Source organism: Polistes fuscatus, unplaced genomic scaffold, assembly GCF_010416935.1.
Source record: "Polistes fuscatus isolate 324 unplaced genomic scaffold, CU_Pfus_HIC Scaffold3, whole genome shotgun sequence".
Taxonomy (NCBI): domain Eukaryota; kingdom Metazoa; phylum Arthropoda; class Insecta; order Hymenoptera; family Vespidae; genus Polistes; species Polistes fuscatus.
Genome location: NW_025113107.1, coordinates 6905166 through 6929993, shown reverse-complemented (window position 1 = coordinate 6929993; position 24828 = coordinate 6905166). Strand labels below are relative to the sequence as shown.

General features: G+C 31.9%; 1 protein-coding gene across 6 annotated transcripts in view; it reads left to right on the top strand.

The window, feature by feature from the left end:
* Nucleotides 1-24828, top strand: part of LOC122520275 (neo-calmodulin-like) — a 91819-nt gene that overhangs the window by 35506 nt on the left and 31485 nt on the right. For 2 of the 6 annotated variants that reach the window (XM_043640360.1, XM_043640358.1), the window contains exon 2: nucleotides 17894-19131. The exons of the other annotated variants lie outside the window; for them this stretch is intronic. In XM_043640360.1, coding sequence (XP_043496295.1) covers nucleotides 19045-19131 — 87 coding nt within the window. In that variant the 5' untranslated portion in view covers nucleotides 17894-19044. The remainder of the gene's footprint in view (nucleotides 1-17893; nucleotides 19132-24828) is intronic. 6 annotated transcript variants of the gene reach the window in all.

The window sequence follows — 24828 nt, the reverse complement described above, 5'->3', positions numbered from 1 at the left end:
AAAAACGTATTTGATTTATTCATTTTGTTCGCTTTATCTTACTCTCTCTCTCTTTCTCTCTCTCTCTCTCTCTCTATCTCTTTTTTTATTTGTGAATGTTTTGATTTCTCTTTTTTGATTCCTAATGAGACGTCAGAATTGAAACGATAACGACGTGACCGTGTTCTCCATGGAATTTCTCGATTTCGAAAGTTCGATGGCTTTGTTTCGGGCTACGTGCCGTAATGCGAATCACGGGTGAATATTAATTATGTTTTGTAACCATAAACGAGAGATTAAACGAGAATGTACATTAGTTATAAACTTTGATACAACGTGATTTAATAAATGACGATTATATCCCTTTTTATTGGCGATCGATGAATAGATACACACACACACACAAATTGTTTATTATAATAATTTTTATTCTAACGATTAGAAGACACGTGGAACTTGTAATAAATCATTGAAGAAAAATTTGAATTCTTTTGAGTTAGTTCGTTCGTATTTAAATTCATTCGTTGATTATTGACGATAAGCTGTCATTAACTTTTCCATTGATGTTTAATAACAAAGAAAACGTGATATCGAAGATAAGTCGTTGTTATGAGAACATCTTTAAAATAGTCGACGCGGTACGTGTCCGAGGCCATTCGAAGAGTTCTAATTATAGGTTCATAAGTCAAGGAAAGATAACAGAGATACCGAATCGACCCTTTCGATAAAACATGGAAACCTGTCATGATAAGATTCAATGCAAATGCCTTATTAAGGAATCGCGTTTGACGCTTGCTTGCTTGCTTGCTCGCTCGCTTGCTTACTTGCTTACTTGCTTACTTGCTTACTTGCTTGCTCGTGTCTCGAACACGCAATAATATTCATTCATTCTTATCGTCTTATCTTCTAATTAATCTCATGATTTTGATTTATAAACTTACTACGGGATAGTCTTCCATTACTGAAAAAAAATTGTCTAAGAAGACGACAATTTCATTCTTTTATGTACGAACGATACCTGTTTCGATACCGTTACCGATCATGAAGATCAAACCAAAAAACCAGTGGGAAATCTTTGGAAATACGATCCTCTAAAAATACATACTTATTCGAAGATGTCTCTTTCGGTGTGTCTACGATCAAATACGATCGATATAAAGTGCAGACTAGACGCACATTTGATATCTTGTGCAAGGTCAAACATTTCCTTTGGAGACAGTGGACAAGAACCACGTGTCTTCTGAACGCCGATATCGATATCACGCTGTCTAGTGTTCCCATCGAGTAAACGTCTTATTGTTAGTATCTTTTTACCAACTAATAAGCGTTATCTACTTTTCATCTTACATTTATATAAAAATTATGATTATTCACTTGAGCGTAACTTCTTTTTTTGTTTTATTCTTCTTTCGATTAGATTGAACGAAAAGATGTAGGAAAAAATATCAAGTTTCAAGTCGGAATAAAGATGACATATAAAAATAAAAAATTAGAAGTAAAAATTGAAAACAAATATTTATCCTTTAAGCACATTTTAATATTTATATCAAGGAAAATAATGTTAATGATAAAATAATATTGAAAATTATTACAGTGTTGTTGAGTATAGTATACATGCATATGTATGTACCGATTATTATAATACTGGATTAAGTTAACAAAATTAAACAAAATTGATCCTTATGATTTATTTTTTATATATTACAATTATAATATTATAAATTAAATTATAAAATAAATGTTTTCAATTTTTTCAATTTTAATCTATGATAGTAACCGACATTCCAATTATCCTGCATTATTCAACTAGAGCTCATTTTGCCTTATTATTTAAACCCGAAAGGAAAGCCGCGACGTGTTAGTTTCGTTGATCGATGAAACGAATAGATTCGTTAGTATATCGACGTTATTATATTATATACAAGTACTTGCTTACTGTATACCTATGTCATGTATCGTGTTAGATGAATTACGTTGAAAATCATGGATAGAGAGGAGACATCGGACTGAAATTCCAGCAAGCAATAGTGTATCCCGAGGCAATGTATGCGTGAGCGCGCGCGCGCGCACGCATGCACGCACAACCAATTTCAGGATCGAAAATCAAATTAATCTCCCATAGTGGTCTCGATAAGTCGATCCAGTTTATCGATTCATGTTGACTAAGCCGTATCCGATTATCGTTTAATTATGTTACACAATGGAGAGGGAGGATCTCTGACAATATCGAATCATCCTATTTTTCCAAATCATCTTGAAAATCCTTATTTGAACAAAACGTTGAATAAAATTGATGTACATTCTATAGAATCTAATTAAATTTATAAATTTTCATCTTACGATCTAACCTAATGATTTTTGATCGTTATGTCAACCGTGAAAGCAATATCCACTGATGCGAGTAATCGAAATAATCCGTCGGTTTTAGTTCTCGTTCAAGGGATACGAACCGTTAACGTCCTACACGTTGTTGCAAACCAATGAACTAAGCTTGATTCTCAACAGTTTAGATCTCTTATAGGTTTTTATTTTAGAATAATCATGAAAATAATTTCGATATTAGAATAGAAAAATTGGGGAGAATTGACTGTTTTCATTTCCACCAGTTTCGATTAAGAATCATATTATTCGTTTGTCCCCCTCCCTCCCCCCACCACTCCTAATTCCTTTTACACTATCCCCCTCCCTATATTTCACTCTCTCTTTCTCTCTCTCTCTCTCTCTCTCTCTCATTCCCTCTCTCTGTCTATTTATCGAATCCTTCGTTTTGCAGGACCAACATGAATTCGATTAATTTGCGAGAAACGGGCGCGTTGCACCGAAATTTCCTGATCGATTTCGAGCTTGCGCGTTCGATTGTGCAAATAACGTATTCTAATTAACGGCGTATCGCGCAAATTTATTCCCAGCGGGAAATGTCGCCTACCGAATCGTCCCATTTTACTCCACCGAAAGCGTCGATCGTCGTTCTCACGCTATTGAATCTTTGAAACGAACCGCGTTTGAAATCGTATAGAGGGAAATTTAAAAATTCGATTCAATTCGATTTGATTCGATTCGTTTTATATAGGATTCGTTGTTTAATGAAAGAATAGTATTTTTATTATCTTTTGTTCAATAAAAGAATAGCATTTTAATATATATATTCTTTTTTCTCTCTTTTTCTTTTTCGAAAAAAGATTTGATCGTTTAATTTGTAGATAATTCCGTAGGTATATTAGTTTTTTTTTTCGTACATTTGACAAATCTTTCCGAAAATTGGGAAAGCGTATAAGTACGTTCGTTAACTTGATCGATGGACTTTGAGATAGCATCATTGTATCGTCGTAAAATTGTATTACGTTATCGTTTGTTGTATAATTATATAAGGAGAAAAAGAAACGTATTAAAGGATCGTTTATTTGTGGATAAATGAGAACGATGGTTGAAACATATTAAAGATAAAGGAAAATGGATGAAGCTAGATACTTCTTATCGTTAGGGGTATGTCAACGTGCATAAATACTACCTTCGGTTGTATTCTCTTATACTTATTATTCATAAGTTTCGCACCGCTTAGACTTACATTAGTCCGATGTAGGTAAATGCTGAAAACATGACATTCGCGATATTAACAACCCACTCGCACTTCAATTATTCAGGGGTTACTATCATCAAACATATTCGTGTCGGAAACACACTGTATCATAAGCATCGATCGCTCTTGGAGGTTTTTGACCTTGCCGGAGCACGCGAGATAACGTTCTTAAAACAGGTGCATGCCTCCTTTATACCTGTGTGTCAAGTTCGCGTGCTCTCGAATATTAATTTTTTTACACGAGTAATCCTAATCTTTATAGGCGTCGTCTATTCGTCTCGGCATTTAAAGTCAAATTCATTCGAAACTTCCTGTTACCTTCCGATTGAAAATGTTCAAGTATCTTATTTATCGTCTTATCTTCTCAAATCGATATGCTTAAAGATTAATCATTAGTAACGTCTGTAAGAAAATAACTCGTTATCGTGAAAAATATTATGTTGTTTAGTCGATATAAAGCGTATACCAACGATAAATAACTTAACATTCTTATACGAGAAAAAGGGATATGTTTTTGAACGAAATTACAATACGCATTTAACGCGAGAAGAATTTTCTACTGATTACGAGATTTACATATTTAGAGCAATGGTGTCGTCATTTGGAAAATTCGAATGTTATGCAAATAGAAATATTCGAGGAACGAGATACAACTTGATCGTTTGGCGAGTGCCGATGATAATTTAATATCTTCTTCTAAAACTATCTTTTTTTAAGATCTATTCTAAATCTATTTTGAATTGTGAATAGGATAAAATAAAAGAAAATGTTTCCAATTTTTGTACAATTTTCGTTATTTTCCCGAAGAAAACTTCACGGCGAATATCGAATAAACTTCTGCTTTGTATCTTCGTATTCTTGTAAATAATTCTTCAAGGACTTACCAGACTTAAAACAGAAACTTTCGATCCGGTTAACGCGTCCTTGGAAGAGTACTCTCTGAGAAAACTCATTTTTTCTTGTTCGTATTTTTTCCAGCATAAGGGAAAAATTTGTTGTTTTGAATTAATTAAACGATTCTTCTGTTAGAACAAAATCACGTATCTATAATTAATACTGAATAATATTTGAAAGGATCATTTTTTCGTAATTTATTTAAAAGAAATATATAAATTATAAAACTGATCATTTTAATTCATGTTAGTTCATTCGATCTTTCGTATTTTTTTTTCAACAAGAGACAACTTCAATGATTCTCAATCGACATATTTATTTCTTAATCGAAGAATTTTGTAGCTATTGGAATGGCTCGTCAGGAATTCGTATATATCGAAATTGTCAACGCGTGTGGTGTGACTACTGTCAACTTGACAGAAAGATCTAGGAATATGGTACCAGAGTTGTCATACGATTTCCGAAAATGTGGCCGAGCTCCGTCGGGTAGAATTTAAACGTTTAGAGGAAGGGGTTGATGTATTCGAACTACATATCCGGACAATGGTGACCGGCCCTTCCGTCATCCATCTCCTCTGTCGCTTTTTTTCCTCATTTTTCTTCTTCTATTTCTTCTATTTGTATTTTCTTTTTCTTCTTCTTCTTCTTTACGACACAACACCTTTCTTAGGATTAAATCGAAAATGGGGTTGAAATGGAACTTCCTTATGGTCGGAAACCCTTACATGAATTCTAAAACGAAATCGTTTCTTAAACCGACGCAATAAAGTTTCTATTTTTTTAATATTTTTTTTCAAAGATTAATCGTTCTTGAAAAATATTCAAAGTAGTATTCATATATATATTTTTTCTTTTTTTCCAAATATCAAACATATTTGAGATCGAACAAAAGTATCATAACGAAACCAGTCTTTTTCCGAAACGGAAGACGATTCTGAAACCGAATTAATATCGATAGGTCGGCGACATTGTTCGTGGTCATCTCAGAACCGCAATGTTTCCGTCCGAATAATTCTTTTGGAGTATTGCCCAGTAATAGAACGCAGGTAGTAAAATAACTTTAGTGAAAAACAATTGTACGATATGTATTTCAAAGTTTCTTCTTATTTCCAATGAGAACGAAAATATGAATATTGAGTTATAAAATTTCTATTGAAAACATTTTCCGTTTTTTATTTTTGTTTCTTTTTTTTTTTTTTTAATCTCCAAACTTTCATTTTCTCTTTATCTCTATTGTACACAATTTTTCTATAGGAATAATGAAAAATTCGGTAGTATACACGGATAAACAATCAATGAGAGGTACATTGTGCAGGGTGCCCTGCCCTCCTACAGTTCGATAACGTAAGTAGGGCATGAACCCGGGATACCCGGTGCACAATGTGAGTGAGAGAGAGAGAGAGAGAGAGAGAGAAAGAGAGAAACAGATAAATAGATAGAAATATAGCGCAACTCTACGAGTATGCGTATGCTCGGTGAGAAGAAAGATAAACAAATGGATGCTGCAAGCGCATATACTTACATACTTGTTACAGAATTTTATATACGTGTGCCTTTGGCAAATAAAAAGAAATCCCGAGTAACGTGGGGCTACTACCAGTAGAAGAACGAAAATTCTTCTCTTTCATTTGACGATTTTGTAAAAAAGATTTTTACAAAAGATCTTTTCCTATGGTGCTCTTCCCTCAAACGTGCAGTTTCTTGAGAGAGCTCAAATTTCGATCATCGCTCTTCTAACAACGATACTCCATAATCCCTTAGATTATTTGGATCAGAACCGTTAGACATTTCGGTTAATGGATTTTCACGATTAATGGTATAATCGTTTTTCATTTCCAACGCTTCTACCTTTTTCTCTCATTCGTTTCTTATTTTTGTCTTTTTCCCCTCACTTTTTATCTCTAGAGTACACCGATAATTCTGCCTTCGCGGAAGCAGAGATCTCATTTGTTGATTTTTTCTCTCTCTTTTTCTCCATTTCTTTTCTCTTAGTTTCCTTGACCTTCGTTAGAATATATGTAGGTACACTTGATGAACCGAACGATTTATCGTTACTCCGGTTATTTTCTTCTTTATTAGCCGATACAACGGAATGTTAAAAAGAGTTTGATTAATTGATTATTAATTATGGAGAATTTGACTGAAAAATCGATCCTTTTTGGAAATATATATATGTTTAGGTATATTTGGATTTTTACTTGACGATTGTTATAATTTATGAGTCAAGGTTGTTTTCTTTTAATGAGAGAATAATAAATCAATTGTTTATATAAAAGGATATAATAAAATGACATAGTAAACGGATAATAAACCATAATTGTGAGAATTTATTGTATATATATTTTTTTAATTCGAAATATTCGTAGTATTTTACAATTATACCACTTATGGTCAAAGTCATTAGAAACGTAATGTACAAGACTCGACCGATATATCGATCGTTTCAGTTTAACTAAACTATAGTTTACCTTGTATTCGATAGAACTATACAATTAGAAAAAGACGAGAAAATAATAAATTATTAGTAAAGAAATATATATATATACATATATATAAATGTAGGATAGGAAAGAGAAAAAAAATCCTATCTTATAAAAACATATTGAATAGCGTACGATGATTATCAGAGTAATTGTTTTTGATGCATATCTAAAAATATATATTAAAATACATTGTAGTACTATAAGAAACGTTTCAAGCACACTTCCATGATGTTCGTGTCATTGACTAGAAAACAAAAAAAAAATGAAAAGTAGGCTTCGCATCGATTAAAGCATGTAATTCGTAGTAATGAATGATATACCTCACGGGATTTCCATGTCTTCGTATCAGCAACAGCCCTGGCTTGGATCCAATCCCATCACTGCAAACCACTTCCTTCGACCCATTCTCACCAAGTAGCCCTATAAATTACTCGTCATTACGTTATCGTCTCGTAAATTGTTTATTCGTGACATCCTATCGTTAATATCAATTTGTTCATCGAACAGGATGTATACCTCTAGCGTTTACTTTCATCTTTGATGAAAGTTACATCAAGAAGAAGAAGAAGAAAAAAATAGGAAAAGGAAGAAACAGAAAGAACTGGGGTTGGTGAGGGAAGGGGAGAAAAATACACGTAATATTAATAAAACCGATCAATTTAAAGATTAACCTTATGTAACGAGCTTTGACAGGTAGGGTTTCCCGATTTATTGGCACGATACATCAGAAGACATTAGCTTCTGTACCCGGTTTATCATGACTATATTCTTATATATTCTTCGTAAAAGCGTTACTCGAGCCTTGTTGACTTATTTCCTAGAAAGTCATCGCGATATTGCGTCCTGGAGACACACCTTGAATTTTCCGATCAAACATTTAACCTTAAACAATGATGAACCGATGACTAGTTGTTTGTAACGAGAATGATCGAGCTAACTACTTTATTATATACATACTACATTTATATTTTTTATATATGATGAGATAGATAAAAATGTTTGTTTATTATTTCGATTAAGACTCATTGAATATCCGTATATTACAGATAAAGAGATAAAGATTGAAGTACTCGAAGATAATCTAGAGAAAGGGAGAAATTTTTTGTTGTACCCGTTACGAGGCAACGTGGCACGCCTAAATGTAAGAATAAACAGTTCTTCAAGAGGAAAAAGTAACGCAACGACTCGATAAAACTGCGATACGGGTTACGATTTAATACGACGTGTATCGATCACCAGTAAAAGTATTGTCCGACGCTCGCACAGTATTCTCGCTACCACTGCCTTCACCAACATCGTTTCGCGGCCATTAATTCGTCTAATGCTTTTATATTCACAGTGAACAGAGTTCTGGTGGTAGTTTAGTCGGTAACGTAAAGCTCACCACAAGCCGTGTTAGTGAAAAGTTTTTCTTAAGAAACGGCTTAACGTTTTTACTTGTCTACTCTCTCTCTCTCTCTCATTTACTTTTTCTTACATACATAGACTTTCATATACTGTCTTTCATACACTTACGTAAAGTATAATATTCTCATTTCCCTGTTTTATCGGTGAGAAAAATTTTCGAGGGAGAGATATATAAAGAAGGTATTATTACCAGTCACGATTACGGTACCAGAATAAATAATCATTAAACGATTTATTTTTTTTCCTTCTTCTTCTTCTTATTTCTAAATATGTAATACTCTAACAAAGTTTGTACGAAAAAACGTCAGACATCATATATATATAAATATTTTAAATACGTATGGGGAATGATAAAGGAGAGAAATTCAATTTCCGTGATAAGTGCAACGATCCGAGTTGATATAGAAGGATACAGAAGGAGTAGAAGGAGGATGAACGGTTGACGTTTACTCGCGAGTTAAGCAAAAGACGATAGTCGATGGATGAACAGACGAAGGATAGAAAATCGGAGGATGCAGAGGAAGGATGGAGAACGGAGGTCGGAGGACGAGAAGGATGGAAGAGGGCGCACCGTGGGAGTGATCAATACTACCCCTGCACCGACGACCGCCCTCGAGAGTAACAAAGCCGAAGTTGGACTCGTGAAAGGCAGGATTTTTGGAAGGATGTGGCCTGGCTTCGATCAGACATTTTCTTTCGGAAAATGAATTTCTGATTGGCCGACAAAAATTCTAATTGACGACTACTTTACATCGTCGAATTACGCCATATTTTTTGTCTCTTACAATTATATTTTATAGATAATTTTGGGAAATAGGATTGATACGTGCTTAATGATAAGTCACAATTTATTTCGAAAATTATTAGACAAATAAATATGCGGGAACAGTAGAAAAGGAATATTATTAAAAATATGTGGGCTGGTGTATTATTTTATTTTCTTTGTTTTTTATTTTTTCTTCCATCATATCGGGTGCCAATGAATGAAAATATTGTAACAGATTAAAAAGCAATATTTTTTATGGACAGATATTGAGTAACAATATATTAAGTTTCTGAGTGTTGAGGCATTATTTGTACATTTGGTTATTACACGTGTTTTTATTTTACATACAAATTTACGAGATATTATTTTGGCCGCCATATTTGCTGTAAAAGGAGTCAAATTTAATTGTTACCCATTCGGTCCTACAATTCGTAGAATATTTAAATTATTATACTAACATAGGTATTTTTTACAAGTAACAACTAACACGTCTCTACTTCTAATTATCTTTTTTTTACAATGGACACAAATTTGCAAAGGTAGACGAAATATGTGGGCGTGAACGTGAGTTACATACGAGAACAGCACCTTGTATCTTGCGTCATTGTTAAAGCTTAACCGCCGTCAACGTCGAGATTATGATATGGCTTTACCACTCTCCCTTCTTCCCTCCCTTCTCCCTCTTTTTATCTCAAGCGGACAATTTATGATGTTCTAACTGCATTTACGTTAGGCGACGCGTCTCTCTTTGATTTTAAAATTCTCCTCATATCCCATCTATACTTACGGATTTCGTGGAAAATTTGAAAATGTGAACGTTCGAGCATGAAAAGACTCAAAAATTTCCTTTTTCCATATATGCTAAAAATAGTGAGAGATGAAAAGAAAGAAAAAGAAATAGAAAGAGAGAAAAATGAAGAAAATATGATTGAGAATACTGTTCGCATTTTTGCCATATATATCGAACTTCAAGTATTAAGAATGTTAAATTTCAAGACTCTAATGTTCCATCTTTTAAATTGACGACAAAAATCGACAACGTTAGAAATTTCAATTTTCCTTAGCACACTCGTGTTCCACTTTATTTTTCGTCGACATATTTTTCCTTATTCTGCTTGAAAAATGAAAGTAGTCTTTTGAAATGTACTGTATTAAACGTCTTTATTGAAAGGGGACTATACTATATTCTTTTTCAAAGCAATTAAATGAAAAATTTCATGTGGTATTCCAGCGCATTTGTTATATCGTAGTGACCTACAAAATCTACGATTCGAACAATATTGTACTATTTAATAGATTTTTTATAACAAGATCTTAACGACAAAATTGATCCACATTTAACAATATACTTACTTTTTTGTTTTGTTACTTTATCCATTAAATCATTGGTTTCCTTCGAAACACAAAACCCATAATTAGTTTATCATCGGGTAGAATCTTTCAAACGAACACTCTTTATAATGACACACTGACATAGTTATTTCTCTTCAACCGAGCTGTTTACAAGGGAAAAATACTTATGAACAATGTTCATAATAGTAGTATTCACGTAAAACACAAAGGTCTAACGCGTATCGCTCGGATCGTCCGTGCTGGACAATGATAATCAAGGGAACAGAAGAGAAAGGGTTAAAGGAGTAAAATGGGGCAGTTCATCGATATTTAAATGTAAAAGAGAGAGAGAGAGAGAGGGAAAGAATCGTTTGTTTCGAGTTTGTGGTCGATGATGCGTGACCAGTGGCTGTTAACCCAAAGAAAATTCCACGCGATCGGTAATCCTTGTGACTTCGTTTCAAATTCTGCCTCTTTTTTTCTTTTCTTTTTTCTTGAACGTTTATATTCCTTTTAACCATTCCTTTTTATTTCTTTTATATAGACACACACGTACGCATATACATGTATATACATATACGCAATAAACGTGCGTTAGATCGAGCTGTCTGTCAACTGTTCAATTATGTGATATACTATTTTTATTTCTAATTTTGTACAGACGGTGGTAGATAATCGAGGTCGAATTTACGTCATAGGAAACGAGAATGTCGTCCCCGTCGTCGTTGTCGAGCATGATTAGTGGAATTCGTGATGGAGGTCCGTTAAGTTGAGGCGAGAGCCCGTTTTTGCGTATTCGGCATTCCTATTCGTTACGAATCGGTGTTCGCTTAATTAAGCCCCGATCCTGCTGAGCTTTTAACGTGGTGTTACGGGGCAGAAGAGAAATAGAAAGGTAGATAGATAGATAGATAGACAGAGAAAATCACGGTGCACAGTTTGCGAGCTTTTAAATCGTAGATCGTGACAAGAATATTAATGGAGTTTTACATGTTTCGAGAACCATTTCCATGGGTTTTTTAATTTGTTCATTTTTTTTTTTGTTTTCTTTTCCTTCGATTGACTCTATTTTCGATCGAATTCTGATGCCAAAATGTAAAAAAAAAATATGTATATAAAACAAAAAAAAGAAAAAGAAAATAAAAGAAAATTAACTTTTCTATCGAACATCTTGAACTATTACCAAATTACAAAAATGATTTATCCTTTTAACCCTTCGAGTGCTGAACACTTTTAGCTGAAGTATTTTTCAGGGACGGAATAGTTTATTATTAGTACGGCTGTTTCCGTTGAATGATATTATTAACCAGATTTAATAATAAATTATATTTAATAATTAAAATTTTTGTTTCTTATATATAATTTTGATGTGACATGACTGAAAACAAAACAATCGAGACATATATCAACATTACATTATTTTACATTCATATTAACAAACACTTACATGCGTCGATAGTCTAATCTGGTAACTTTTACCAAACGCATATATGCGTCCATAGCACTAAAAAGGGTTAAATAATATTTAATCTAATACGTATGACTTTATAAAAGAAATCTCCGATATATCCGGATTTTAAAACATTTGTTATCGAACTGAAAGCGCAATGGGAGGAAATCATTCAATAAATTCTCGCGTGCACCGCGTGCCGTGTACGTAACTCTGAACGCGATGGAATTTCGTTCCAAAGTGACGCTTTGAATTTCTTCGACGTTCATTAGCCTCTATGTTTAAACGTTAAACATTAAATCTCGAATCGTCGATCATCGTTTTATCTCTGTTTTTCTCCTCCTTTTTGTCATCGTCGTCTTTGTCGTTGTCGTTGTCGTTGTTGACGTTAATGAAAATTAATCATTTCAACGATAAGAAATTGAATTATCAGCAAGTGCAATTGACCTTTCACACAATTCGAATTCTTATTTTTGTTCTAAGTCATCTTTTAAGGGAAGATAAAAATTAGATGAATGGGTAAATAGATAGATTGATAAATAGATAGTAGAAAAAGAGGAAGATAGATCAGGTGACTGATACAGCCGTTTCGAATGATCGAATTTATATTAGTTATAATAAAATAAGATGGCTTTTTTTTCTCTTTTCTTTCTTTTTTCTTCGAGTTTACACTTTCTCATTTTGAAAATTGCTTCGTCTTTTTAGGTTTCATCGAGCAAAGATTTAATGAGAATGGTTTTTCTCATGTTTTATCCGAAAAGTTATAGATTGTATTTTTTTTACTTCTCTGTGTTTCTCCCTTTTCTTTTGATCGAGTTCACGAAGAGAAACACTCCTTAAGGAAATCTCGTTGGAGGAGTTTCAATAGAAAGCTTTTCCCGTTTCTTTCCTCTTTCTTTTTCTTATCAACGTTATTACTTTATTCTTCCTTCGTGCTTTTCTTATTTTTTTTCCTCCTTCTTCTTCTTCATCATCTTCTACTCGTTAGTTTATTGTTTCGTTTAACGCCTCGAAAAATTTCACGAAAAGAAACCGTCGTCAAAAGTATATCCTCTAGCTTTCTTTGAAACTAATCAAACTTGTTCAATTAACAAAATGGAGGCGACGGTGTAATAATGTTTAAAAAGGAACAGAAAATGTATGTAAATAAAAATTTGGTGATATTTTTGATAGATAACGAGTACTACGATATTGTTTGGGCTATTAAAAATTTGTGATTGTACGTGCGATATATCAGGTCAGCATATGTACATACGTGACAGGAATATTATCTGATGTAACGATTCTAAGTAAAACAGGATCGATGAAAAAAATTCGTAATTTTTTTTTTTCCTTTCATTCTGCGCAAGTATTTTATATTTGTGGGTGCATAAATACATGGATACAAACCTACACGCGTTTATTTTTCAAATATCCAGGAGAAAAATTCAATCGGATGGTTGAGATTAAATACACATTGAGGTATTGTATTTCTTTTTTTTTATTTTCTATATATAATACTCTTTTTGCTTTTCTCCTCGAAAATAATTCCACCGTGTCGTCTGAAAAAAAATTATACGCGAATTTTTGAATTTAACGAAATCCTTTAAAACGATTCGAATTCGTTCAAATCGCGAGTGGACATAACGCTTCGAAGAAACCTGAGTAATGATTATTAAAAATTTTTGTTGTCTATAATATTTCATTTCTCTTTTAACAAAGATTTATATTTTTCATATGTTATAGCGAATAAGAGGATTACAACAGACAATAGAATTTTTAACGTTCGGTAGTGCGTGCGCGATATAAAATCTGCTTTTAGAGATCGTTCGTATTTACGTGTATATATATGTATTAGACTCCTTGCTCTCGTATATTGCCTTGGTAAATATTAAAAAGCATTTAAAACGTTTTAAATCAAAGGTGCACGCATACACTCTTGTTTAAATTAAAAAACTTTTCGTCGAATATACATCGAAAAGAAAAAAAAATTAATTAAACATTCTTACGCAAAATCATTAAGGAAGATCATCTTATCGAGATGTATTTGTAAAATATAAATAACTATATCTGTTAATATAATGTTCAAGTCTTACGTTTATCCTATAAAATCTTGAGTACCTGTAATAGAATGTTTATTGTTATAATGATATAACGTGAGATCGTTGTTAGTGGCAATTACGGCAACATTTAATTAGCATGCATAGATAACGTTTAATAATCATTCCCCAAAGGTCGTGTTGTAACACGTTTCAATTTCATATTTGATAGTTCATCTTATAATAACAAATCTGTTTTCACGTAGGTAATAAAGTACCAATAGTTACTATAACTAAATTTATAATCGTAAAAAATAAAAAGGACAAAATTGTTTATTGAATAAATAAAAAGATAAAAATAAATAGAACTATAATAAAAGTTTTTACGCGATCGTATATAAAAGTAAGAAAATTTATTGTCTTTCTTTCAAATGTAAATTTTGTCATTTTCCTTCAAATCCGTGCAAACATATAATACGCGTACACATTTAAACGGTAAGAATAAAATAATAACAATGACTAGCGGATTAAAAATAAATTATTAAAATACACATGTGTGTGAATGCGAGTGAGTATGTATATCGATTTTCTTGCTACTTTCGTTTCTTTCATCGAATTAATTCGTAAAATATTATTATACGGTGAAATGAAACGTGGTAGAATCTAACAACATGAATTCGGTGATGAGAATTTCATTCTATGGTTGCAATTTAAATTTAGTTCCACTCTATCAAACTTGCAATAAATTGTCTTCACATTTTATATCTCGTTAAAATTCGTATATCTTTTTATATAATATATCATTCGGGACGATATCGAAGTTGTATAGTTTTATTGGTAATAAAAAAGGACAAACAAACATAAATAAATAAATAAAAAAAAAAACAAATACAAATGGAAGAGTAAAATGAGTAAATAACGCAATGCGTTCCATTTACGACTTTAAACCTATCGGAAAGCGATAGAGGAACGTTATTACGCGAACGTGGCTTTCACGAAAAGTGATTTCGTTTCTTTCCTTTTTATTATTTTTTATTCCTCTTTTTGTTTATTTCTCTCTCTCTCTCTCTCTCCTTATTTTCATTGATAAAGAAGTCCTAGCGGTACATGTTTATCCCCTAGATGTCAAGACCGTTCTTACTCTTTTGTATTTTTTTCTATTTTCTTTTTCCAGACAACAAAAGATAGATGTTTACTTAGCGATATCATGAACCGTGCTGTCTATCGCGATATGAAATATTCCGAGTAGAGAAGAAATACAATAAATCAAGGGATACAACCATACCAGTCGAGTTTCTTTTCGAATCTTCCGTCCCATGATTTTTTTTCTTTCTTTTTTTTTCTTCTCAAATATCCAGATATCATATATGCTTCCTTTAAAATGCATCTTCATTCTCGTATACTTACGTATCCATATATATTATACTTACTCGTATACTTATGAATACATATATACTTACTCGTATACTTACTTATGTATTACATATATATATGTATACACATACGTATGTATCGTATATACGCATTTATCGTTTTGCATATAATTTGATAACGTCAGAAAGTTTAGTGTAGCGTTACTATGGATTGAAACTATTCTTCCTATTCTATAAAAAGTTTATCTATTCCTCCGTTAGTAAAACAGGAACGTTGTACGGAAAGTGAATGGGAACGCGAGCTCAAATGGAAGAAGGACGGAACGAATGCGACCGAGAATTGTTTTATACAGTTTGTTTCCTAGAAAGAGAGAAGAGATAACGGAATAGGGAAGAAAGAAAGAGAAAGAGAAAAAGAGAGAAAGAGAGAGAGAAAGGGAAAAGCGAACGTTTTATCGGATATTCGCGATACAGAAACTCACCGCAAATAAAGCGACTAGTTTCGTGTGGGAATGTAACAAAAAAAATGATCAAAGGAAAGGAAAAAAAGAAATAAAAAAATAGACAAAAATCGGTTAGTACCCGTATTGATTTATTAAGATTGAAAAGAGCTCGAGGTTTCTACGGGTAGCACTCAGTTCAATTAAATGTAATGTTATTCAAATTCGCAAAGTGGCATTTGAAATCTCGCGGAACGTAACGACGATGAAAATTGTGGGAAATAAATATGCGTTCTAAATTTCCTTTCGTGAATATACCTTCAACGTTATAAGTTGCAATATAGAATCAACGGTAATGTCACGGAAATCGAATTCGCGGTTAATTAGTTAGTTACGAGATCGAATAATGTGAGAAAGTGTTCGTCGATATGCTTACTGTGAGATGAAAAAACCCAGTTTATTTAAACGACAAAAATGAGTCTAACTGAAAGCGTCCACTTTTTAAAATATCATAACGGATTCTTTTTTTCTGTCGGGAAATGAAGAAAAAGCGAACAGACAGCAGACGTACCGGAATTTAAAAGGCTTCGTTCGTTAGAGTGCTAGAGCATACTCAACTCTCAAGGGATGTCTTCATCGATTCTTTAATAATCCTGTGCCATTTTATTCCCATCGCTGCTACTTCCTGTTAAGTTAAAAAAAAAATAAATGCGAAGTACTTTGATATAAGAAGGAAAAGAAAATATATATATATATATAATATTTTAATTGTTACATATAATAAATGGAAAACTTTTTTTATTGCGAGATTTGCTCTTGCGTATCTTGAAAGTTAATAAAATAAAAAGAAAAAAGGGCAATAAAGAGAAAGAGAAAGGTGAAAAGAATCATTCTGACGAGATATGGTACTACGACAAATTATATTGTGAAGTATCGACTTATGAAAAGAAAAATTTGTACTGCAATTGTCAGATACGACAGTTTATATAATTGAATTTTCTATTTCTCTTTTACTTTTCCCGTGGAACATAAAATACTTTAAACAAACGTAGAATAATATTAGCGAAAATTAAACTTACGTATAGGTATTTAACATAAGCATTGGGTTGTCTAGAAAGTTCGCGAGTGCCGATTTTTTAAAATATTTATTAGATATAGCAATGAATTCGATGTCTTCTTAAACATATTTAATATTGATTTATAAAATAATCATATATCTGTTAATCTTTGAAATAGTTTTTATTATTACCAATGATTTTGGTCCATCTTTTAGACAATTGACGAAATTTTAGATGAAAAAAAGATGGCGATTTTGATGCAATGAATTTATTATCAAGGCGCACGAATTCATTGCTACACTTAATATAATACATTCTTGATAATATACGTGTTAAATGTTCATATATATATATAAGCATGTTATTTTTGAATGATTTTTAAATTGGTACAAACTTTTTGATCAACCTAATATATAAATACATTTTTAACATTCGATTTGGTATAAATCCATCATTTTCTATTGACGCGCATTAATATTTGCAGAAATTCGCGTTATACGCATTTTACTTACTACTGGTATACTTATTTATACGATAGGTTAGATCGATTTTTGCGGTTAAAGAAAAATTTCGAAATTTCTCCCTATCGGTTCTTTCTCCTTAAAGAGTCTCATTATAACGTTTTTTGATTGAACGAGATTACATAAAAGAAACATCGATATGAGATGTTGAAGTGGATGATATTGAAAACTCTTTCGAGACTTTTACGCTTTGTTCAAAGGGATTTTCAACGCTTTTTTTCCGATACACTTATTGTCAAAAGAAACGAAACAAAGTTTTAGCAATCGTATTCGTCTAATTAACAATAAGATCCTAAAGATCCTTACTATCCTTTATATACACCTATATCAAAACTCGAATAGTTCAAATATTTTTTTTCTACTTATAATCATTAAAACCTCATGTTCGTTCTTACAAGATGAAAAAGAAGAAAAAAATAAACGAGAACAAAAAAAATATATATATATGTATATATTTTATTTATAATATATATATATAATATAAGTAAAAGGAGGAACACTATTGCCAGGCAAGATGATATTAAAAAAAAAGAAAAAAAAAGTCAAACTAAAATATTTAATACAACACCATCTCCAATATTTTCTCATTTTATAGATCTATGGACATAGTTGCTGTAACGAGCGTTGGTTCGAGTGTTGTACGAAAAATGAAGTCGCATCAGTCACGATTTTCTTTGACTGGAATGTAGACGCTACGATATATCGAATGGAAGAAGGAAGATAACGATCGTCGTGAAAGACAAAGAGAGAGAGAGAGAGAGAGAGCAAGAGAGAGTAAGAGAGAGAGAGAAAGAAAGATAGAGTGATTGTTAGGTGATCGATTGCGTGAAACAACGTTCGAGTGGCGGCGATTCGGTCGCGCGTGACAAACCAAATGTTTCCCTCCGGTTTGCTGCTTGCAAGCTTTTTACAACAAGCAAAAAAAGGAAACGAAGAGTGGAAAATAATATCGGGATACTCTCGAGCATTTATTCAACGATAAAAAAAGTGAAATACCGAGAAACGAAACCCTGGATTTTAGGAATAAAGTATTTTCTCGGCAACAATAATAAAAACAAGAGAAAGAAAAAAAAAAGGCAAAGTTGCGTTCCAAGATAAATTATTGGCTGTACGTTTATAACATAAACGATAGTGTTCATCGGTTGTATAGATATATATGCATATATACATACACACACACACACACACACACACACGCACACATATACATATATATATATATATATGTATTTATACCGATACTAATATCGATTCGTTTTCAAGAGCCGAGAGCAGAAAGAAAATAAAAAAGAAGAGAGAGGAAAGTACGGAGAGAAGTGATTGGGTTAAAAGAAAAGAAAATCTTGAAAAAGTATAATAAAAATGTTGCAAGAGGGTGTGATCTCTTGTAATCAAAGTTAAAATTAACAATTCGTGTTTCGTGTTTTCTTTTTTTCTTTTTCGAATCGATGCGATTATCGATTATCGATTGTTACATGCAAAATATGTGCATGTAAATATAAATAATTATTTCGTGCTGTTAAATGAGCAATAAACAAGTTCAGTCTTTCTATTCGTCTTCTTTACCATTTAAAAAAAATTTATAAGAAGAAGAACGTGTTCGGGTGAAAAATCGAGGAGATTAACAACCAGTGTGTTCTTCCTCGGCTAAACGACGCTGGTTCTGCTTATATTTTTGGAAATCTCGATTTCGGTGTGAAATAAAATTAAGAACAAACAAAAAAAGAGGGGTGAAGACACGACAAGATGGCGTTCGCCGCAGCAAGAATGATCCTCAAGGACAAGCGGCGGAAGGCCAGCAAAGAGGACTTCGCACCGCGTAACAGAAGCAAGGTAAAGTCGTTAATTAAGAACTCATTAAGTAATATCACTTATCTACACGATTACTACGTTATAGCTAATGCAAACAATTAATATCTAAATTACTCAGGTATTTTTCATCATCGTTGGAAGACTAATCTTTTTTATAGGTGACGACGACAGTGGAATTTGAAAATTTAATAAACAAACCGTTGTGTTTCGTTTAGATTAAAAATGTAAGAAAAAGATAATCGTATATCTATCACGTTAATTTTGGTAATAGATTACTCTCGTACACTATGGAGGATTCAAATAACAAAAAACTCATCGCTGATCGCACACTCGGTATCAAAAACTATCAATCAACGAGTATTTACTTTGTTCGAAAGTGTGACGATTAATTCGGAACGGTTTAATCTTTCCGATGTCCTTTATTTTCCTCGCAATAAAATATTTTTCATAAATTTGTTACTTTGTTTTTTACGCTTGCGTCGTCTAGTATTTTGCTTGTATAAGAAGAATTTTCTCAACAAATTTTTTGTTTAACGTTTGATAATCGATACGACAACGCGTGACACAAAACGAATTTTACGTCAGAACATCAACCTTGTGAAGTTCGTTTCTCTGTCGTTTTTATCTACATCATTTTTTGTTCTGTTTCCTTTTTTATTTGTATGTTTTCCCTTTACGATTAGAGATAATTCTGAAACGTTTTAAAGCTTAATTTCTATGTCATGACGGTGATATAAGTTATACTGTTCACATGAATACGAGTATGCTTTCTTGGTTTCTTTATCGTAAAAGAGAAAATATGCAAAAAAAAAAAAAGGTTCATATACGCGTACGCATAATTTATATATACCAAGTAACACAGTAGCAGTAATAACAATAGCGAGAAAAGTCGGAGTTTCGTTACAACGAAAGTAGCCTTGAGCTAAATACCATTTAACGTGATATTCTAACTAAAAAAATAATATCTCGTAATTCAGACTATCATAAAACGATTATGATTTAATAAGATTCATTTACATGATACTCTTCTTTACCTATTTATATATTTATTTATTTTTAATATTATTTATTAGTTATATTACAATATACGTATAATGTATTCGCAATAATATAGAAAAACATGATAGTAATTTTAACCCTTTGAACTTTATAAATCCATATAACGTCAGTATCCCTTAAAATCTTATACTGTTATGCTTACTTAAATTTTTGCTTAGAAAGCTATTGATATTGTGTGTAAGTAAGATGAAGAAAAACCGGATATTTGAGTACTTTTCCTGACTACGAATTTTAGATTTAAAAATTACGAAAAAAGAAAAAGCTCTCCTTAGGTATACTTATATTATGTATTTTATGTTATATGGGGGGTTTTCTTAACGTACATATTAAATCTATATTTTCAGTTTAATTAGTTCTCGTAGAGAGAGAACTCGAATAATTGGTTTAAAGGTTTTCATTGGTATCGACTAATACAAGATTACTTACGATTTATAATAATGTCTTTGTTTAATTCAGAATTACGAAAGTTTATGGTTAGATTTAGATCGTCGATAATGAGATTGAGAGATTATGGATCCTATTTAAAGAGATATGGCAGAAGTGATAGTGAATAATAAATGAAAGTAATTTTATTTGGATAACATAGATATAATGTTACACATCATCTATTAGCTTACCATTTATTAACTAACTCTGATTCAAACTAAACTGAATTGATTAATTACGGATCGCTTTTCTTTTATATTTTCGCTTTGATAATGATCTGACATTAAAAATTGAAAATATTATATGAAATGTATAAAAATGTTTAACATAATAATTTTCGATCAATGAAGAAACTTGCGAATGAATGCTCTTTTAACGATGTTTAGGTCAACATATTCGAGTGAAAAATTGTTTTTTTCGTGAATGAATTTTGTAAAATTGACGCATAGACATAAGCTTGGAAATGAAATGTCTGTGAAATCTATAAAACTCGGACCTTTTTTTATGCTTTTCAGTTTTTAAAGTTGATCCCCCTCTCAAGGTCACCTCGTTCGATTACTGATCCACGAATTAGCGTGGCAAGCGATGATAAGCCGAATTTGACCCACGCATCCAAAATATTCGCCATCCATGATCTAGATTATTCTTTTACTTTTGATAGGGAATATTCGAGAGGTTTCGGTGCGATGAAACATTAAACGACTGACTCTTTCAAGCGGTATCGCGTACCTAAACAAGCAAATGCATTTCCGAGAAACGATTTCTTTCATCCTAAATATTATATTTTTTGATATTTTCAAGACAATATAAGTGAATTCGAGAGCTCAAAATTTACAGGAATTTTTTTTATGCATTTAGAAGATATTTAGAGGGCGGGAAACAAAAAATTTCAAAATGATGTAAATAAGGACCATCCTAATGTATATACATGTATATATTTATATATATAGTACTTACATATAGAAATGGCACACGAAACCAGGATAGCCGTTTTTCCCAAGAATTCCCAGCACGTTTTAGGTAGCACCTTGTTAAAAATTTCAGGAGGTTCTCCTCGAACCAACGAATCTTCCATTTAAACCGAATCCGTGCTTGTAACGCTTCTCTTGGGACTTTTACTTTGGCCCCTAGTCGAGCCAGTACTGCGGAAAATCGTCTCTCTCTCTCTCTCTCTCTTTCTCTTTCCCTCTCTTTCTATCTTCCTTCCTTTTTCTCTCTATCTGTTTATGTATAGTATAAATTTATATATATATTTACTGCATCTCTTCTCTTACGCTCGTAAATCTAAAAGGTCTCTGTTGTTTTCGATGTAGTGACAACATATCGATAAACGTACAATCGATAATCTTGTTAAAAATGACTATCACCACCTTTATCGTTTCTCTTAAATATTTGAAATTTAAGCTCGATTTTTCGGATGGTTTTTTTGGTTCATCATTTTTTTTCTTTTTTTCTTTTTTTTTTTTTTTTAATATTAACTAGCAATTTAAAATGCTCTTCTAAGGAGTTAACGAATATTTTCTACATTTAGAAATTTTACGAACGAATTATTATCTTCTATTCAAGAAAATAACAAGAAGTAAATTATTTAAAAATGTAATAAGATCTATGCGAAGGAGATCGTTTCTTTCTTTTTTTATTTTAATCAAGAAGAAAATTAATTTTTTCAATTTTCCTTTCGATAAAGTTATCGTAAGAAAATTTATGAATGCATAACATTATTATTATTGCGTGAATATTTATTTCCGGGGGAGTGGGGAAAAGGAAATAAATAAAATAATTGAGAGTTTCATTAATATCGGAAAATTCCAGAATTTTGTTGTTGTTGTCGTCGGATGAAAAATATGAAAAACAAAATTTAAGGAGATTGGAACTTACTTCATCTTTTTTATTTCTTTTTTTTCACTCACTAGCTCTCGTATTTTATCCATTTCTTGTACTTTTTATCTATCAAGTTAAAAGTTGTGAAGATACTTTGCCGTCTTGTTCGGTTTTGCACCTCGCAAAAAGGCAAACTTGGTTTCCTCAATCGCGTGAGCTGCGGTATCGCGTGTTACTTGAAAGAAAATGAAAACTTAAAAGAGAGAGAGAGAGAGAGAGATAGAAAAAAAGACGATCATTCGAGTTTAGGTAAATGGGGGGTAAAAAGAAAAACAAATTTAAGTAGAAATTGTGAGGATTGAGCTAAACTTTTTACAGAACAATTTCCATAATTGGAGATACCACAGAAATATTACCAACCATTAACGTTTCCACTTTTGGTGCATCTGCAGTGATTTCACACGAAATCATCTTCTACGAAATGTATAATGGTAATTTCAAGGAAAGAGCTTGTTAATCATAACAAAGATAAGACTTGGAAATTTTTTCTTCGATACCTAACGTTAGATCCTATATTTTTTATAGGAATATCTCTCTCTCTCTCTCTCTCATTTATCGTATATAATTTATTATATTATTTATTTTGTTATTTCGTTAACAGATGTGTGTGTGTGCGTGTGCGTAAAATATATTTAAATGATCAAATTAAACGTGCTTAAGAATTATTCGCGATTGCAAATATTAGTAGTATTCATTTGTCAATGATTTTAAACACTTATTAACCGATTAATATTTAGAATTTCGTTCTCAATTATCGTACATAATTTCGTTATCAAAATACTAATTAACACGAAACATAGGACTTTGATAGCACCTAAATGAAACCGAAATCGCTGTGTATTTTCGAGTAGAATTGTTTGTACGAGCTAACACGAGAAGCATCCAATTAGCGAATCTTTTCCGGCCGGCTAAAATTTTAATGATCCGTGAATTCAAGTGGTCTTATATACTCGAACTCTCGAGGCTGCGATTTGAAAAAAAGGAACCTTGCTCGAATTCTTCGAATTCTGGAAATTCTTCGAATGTTTTTTTTTTTTTCTTTTTATTTTTTTCTCTTTTTTTTTTATTTTTTTTCAACACTTTCTTCCAAACAACACGCGTGATACCACACTTTCTCGCTTTCTGCTTTTCTTTTTATTTTTCCTGCACGAGAAAAACTCACTCACCAGCATGTTTATACAGTGCGTTCGATTCTTTAGTAATTTTAGAAAGAAAACCCCCTCCACCACCGATTTAACGGATAGATAATCGTAGAAGTACCGAAACGAAAAAGGTTATTTGAAAAGTACGTGAATGCATTGACGAGAAATTTTTTTTTTGCAACAACACAGTATATAAGTATTATCGGAAATCAATATAAGCAATAAACCTATTGATATATTTCTTTATATTTTTTGCGTTAATATTTTTTTCCATCTTTTTTCTCCCTGCGTCGTATGTTTTTTTTTTTTTTTTAATTTATTTTTTCTATCGAAAATTAATCGTTCTAGGTATACTTTTCATTTAAGTCAACAAGAGTTTTCTTAAGCAAAAATGTTTATTTATTTGATTTCATAACATTTTAATATAAACGAGATATTCTTTAGATGTAATAAATATAATTGCAGAATATTTCCCGTGCTATCTGTCTTAAACAATAAACGAATTATTTCAAGATATATATACTATACATGTATAACATGTATAGAATTTTAAGAAAGATTTCATTTGAAATTAGCTTACGAAAGTGATTCGAAACATCTCTCGAGAATTTCCATGAAATGATTTAAGCCGTAAATTCATCTGGCAATTTTACTTGATACAACTTTTACGACTTCCGTTTGCTCGCTTTCGCTAATTTAGGATATCTAAGAATAATCTTTCTCATTTTCAAAAGAAACCTAATGAGAAAGCGAAAGAGAAAGAATTAGAAAGTATCTTATCTTTCTTGATTTCTTTTTCGAATCCTTTTGACGTTATTTTACGAAAGTTTGTCAAATAAGAAGAAGGAGAAAAGAAGAAGAAGAAGAACATCTAATTGTAAGTAGCCTTGGGAACATACTTTCCCATCATTTCGTATATAATTCATTTATTTCTCTCGACGTTTCGTGAAATGTCTTCTTACCATTTAGTCTGAGTAATTAGACGATAAGTGACGATTTTATGTTAAGATGAGCATCGAATGTATTCTCTTATACATAATTCTACTCATTTCAGTCAGTCTCTTTTTATTTTCTTGTTCTTTTACCTCGCAAAGTCTAAAGATTTCAACTGGAAACTTAACGCAAGCATAATTCTTAATTGTTTCCTGATCGAAAGGAAATAGATTTCACAATAGGTTTGAAATTTATAAAGCACTCGTGTCTATATATT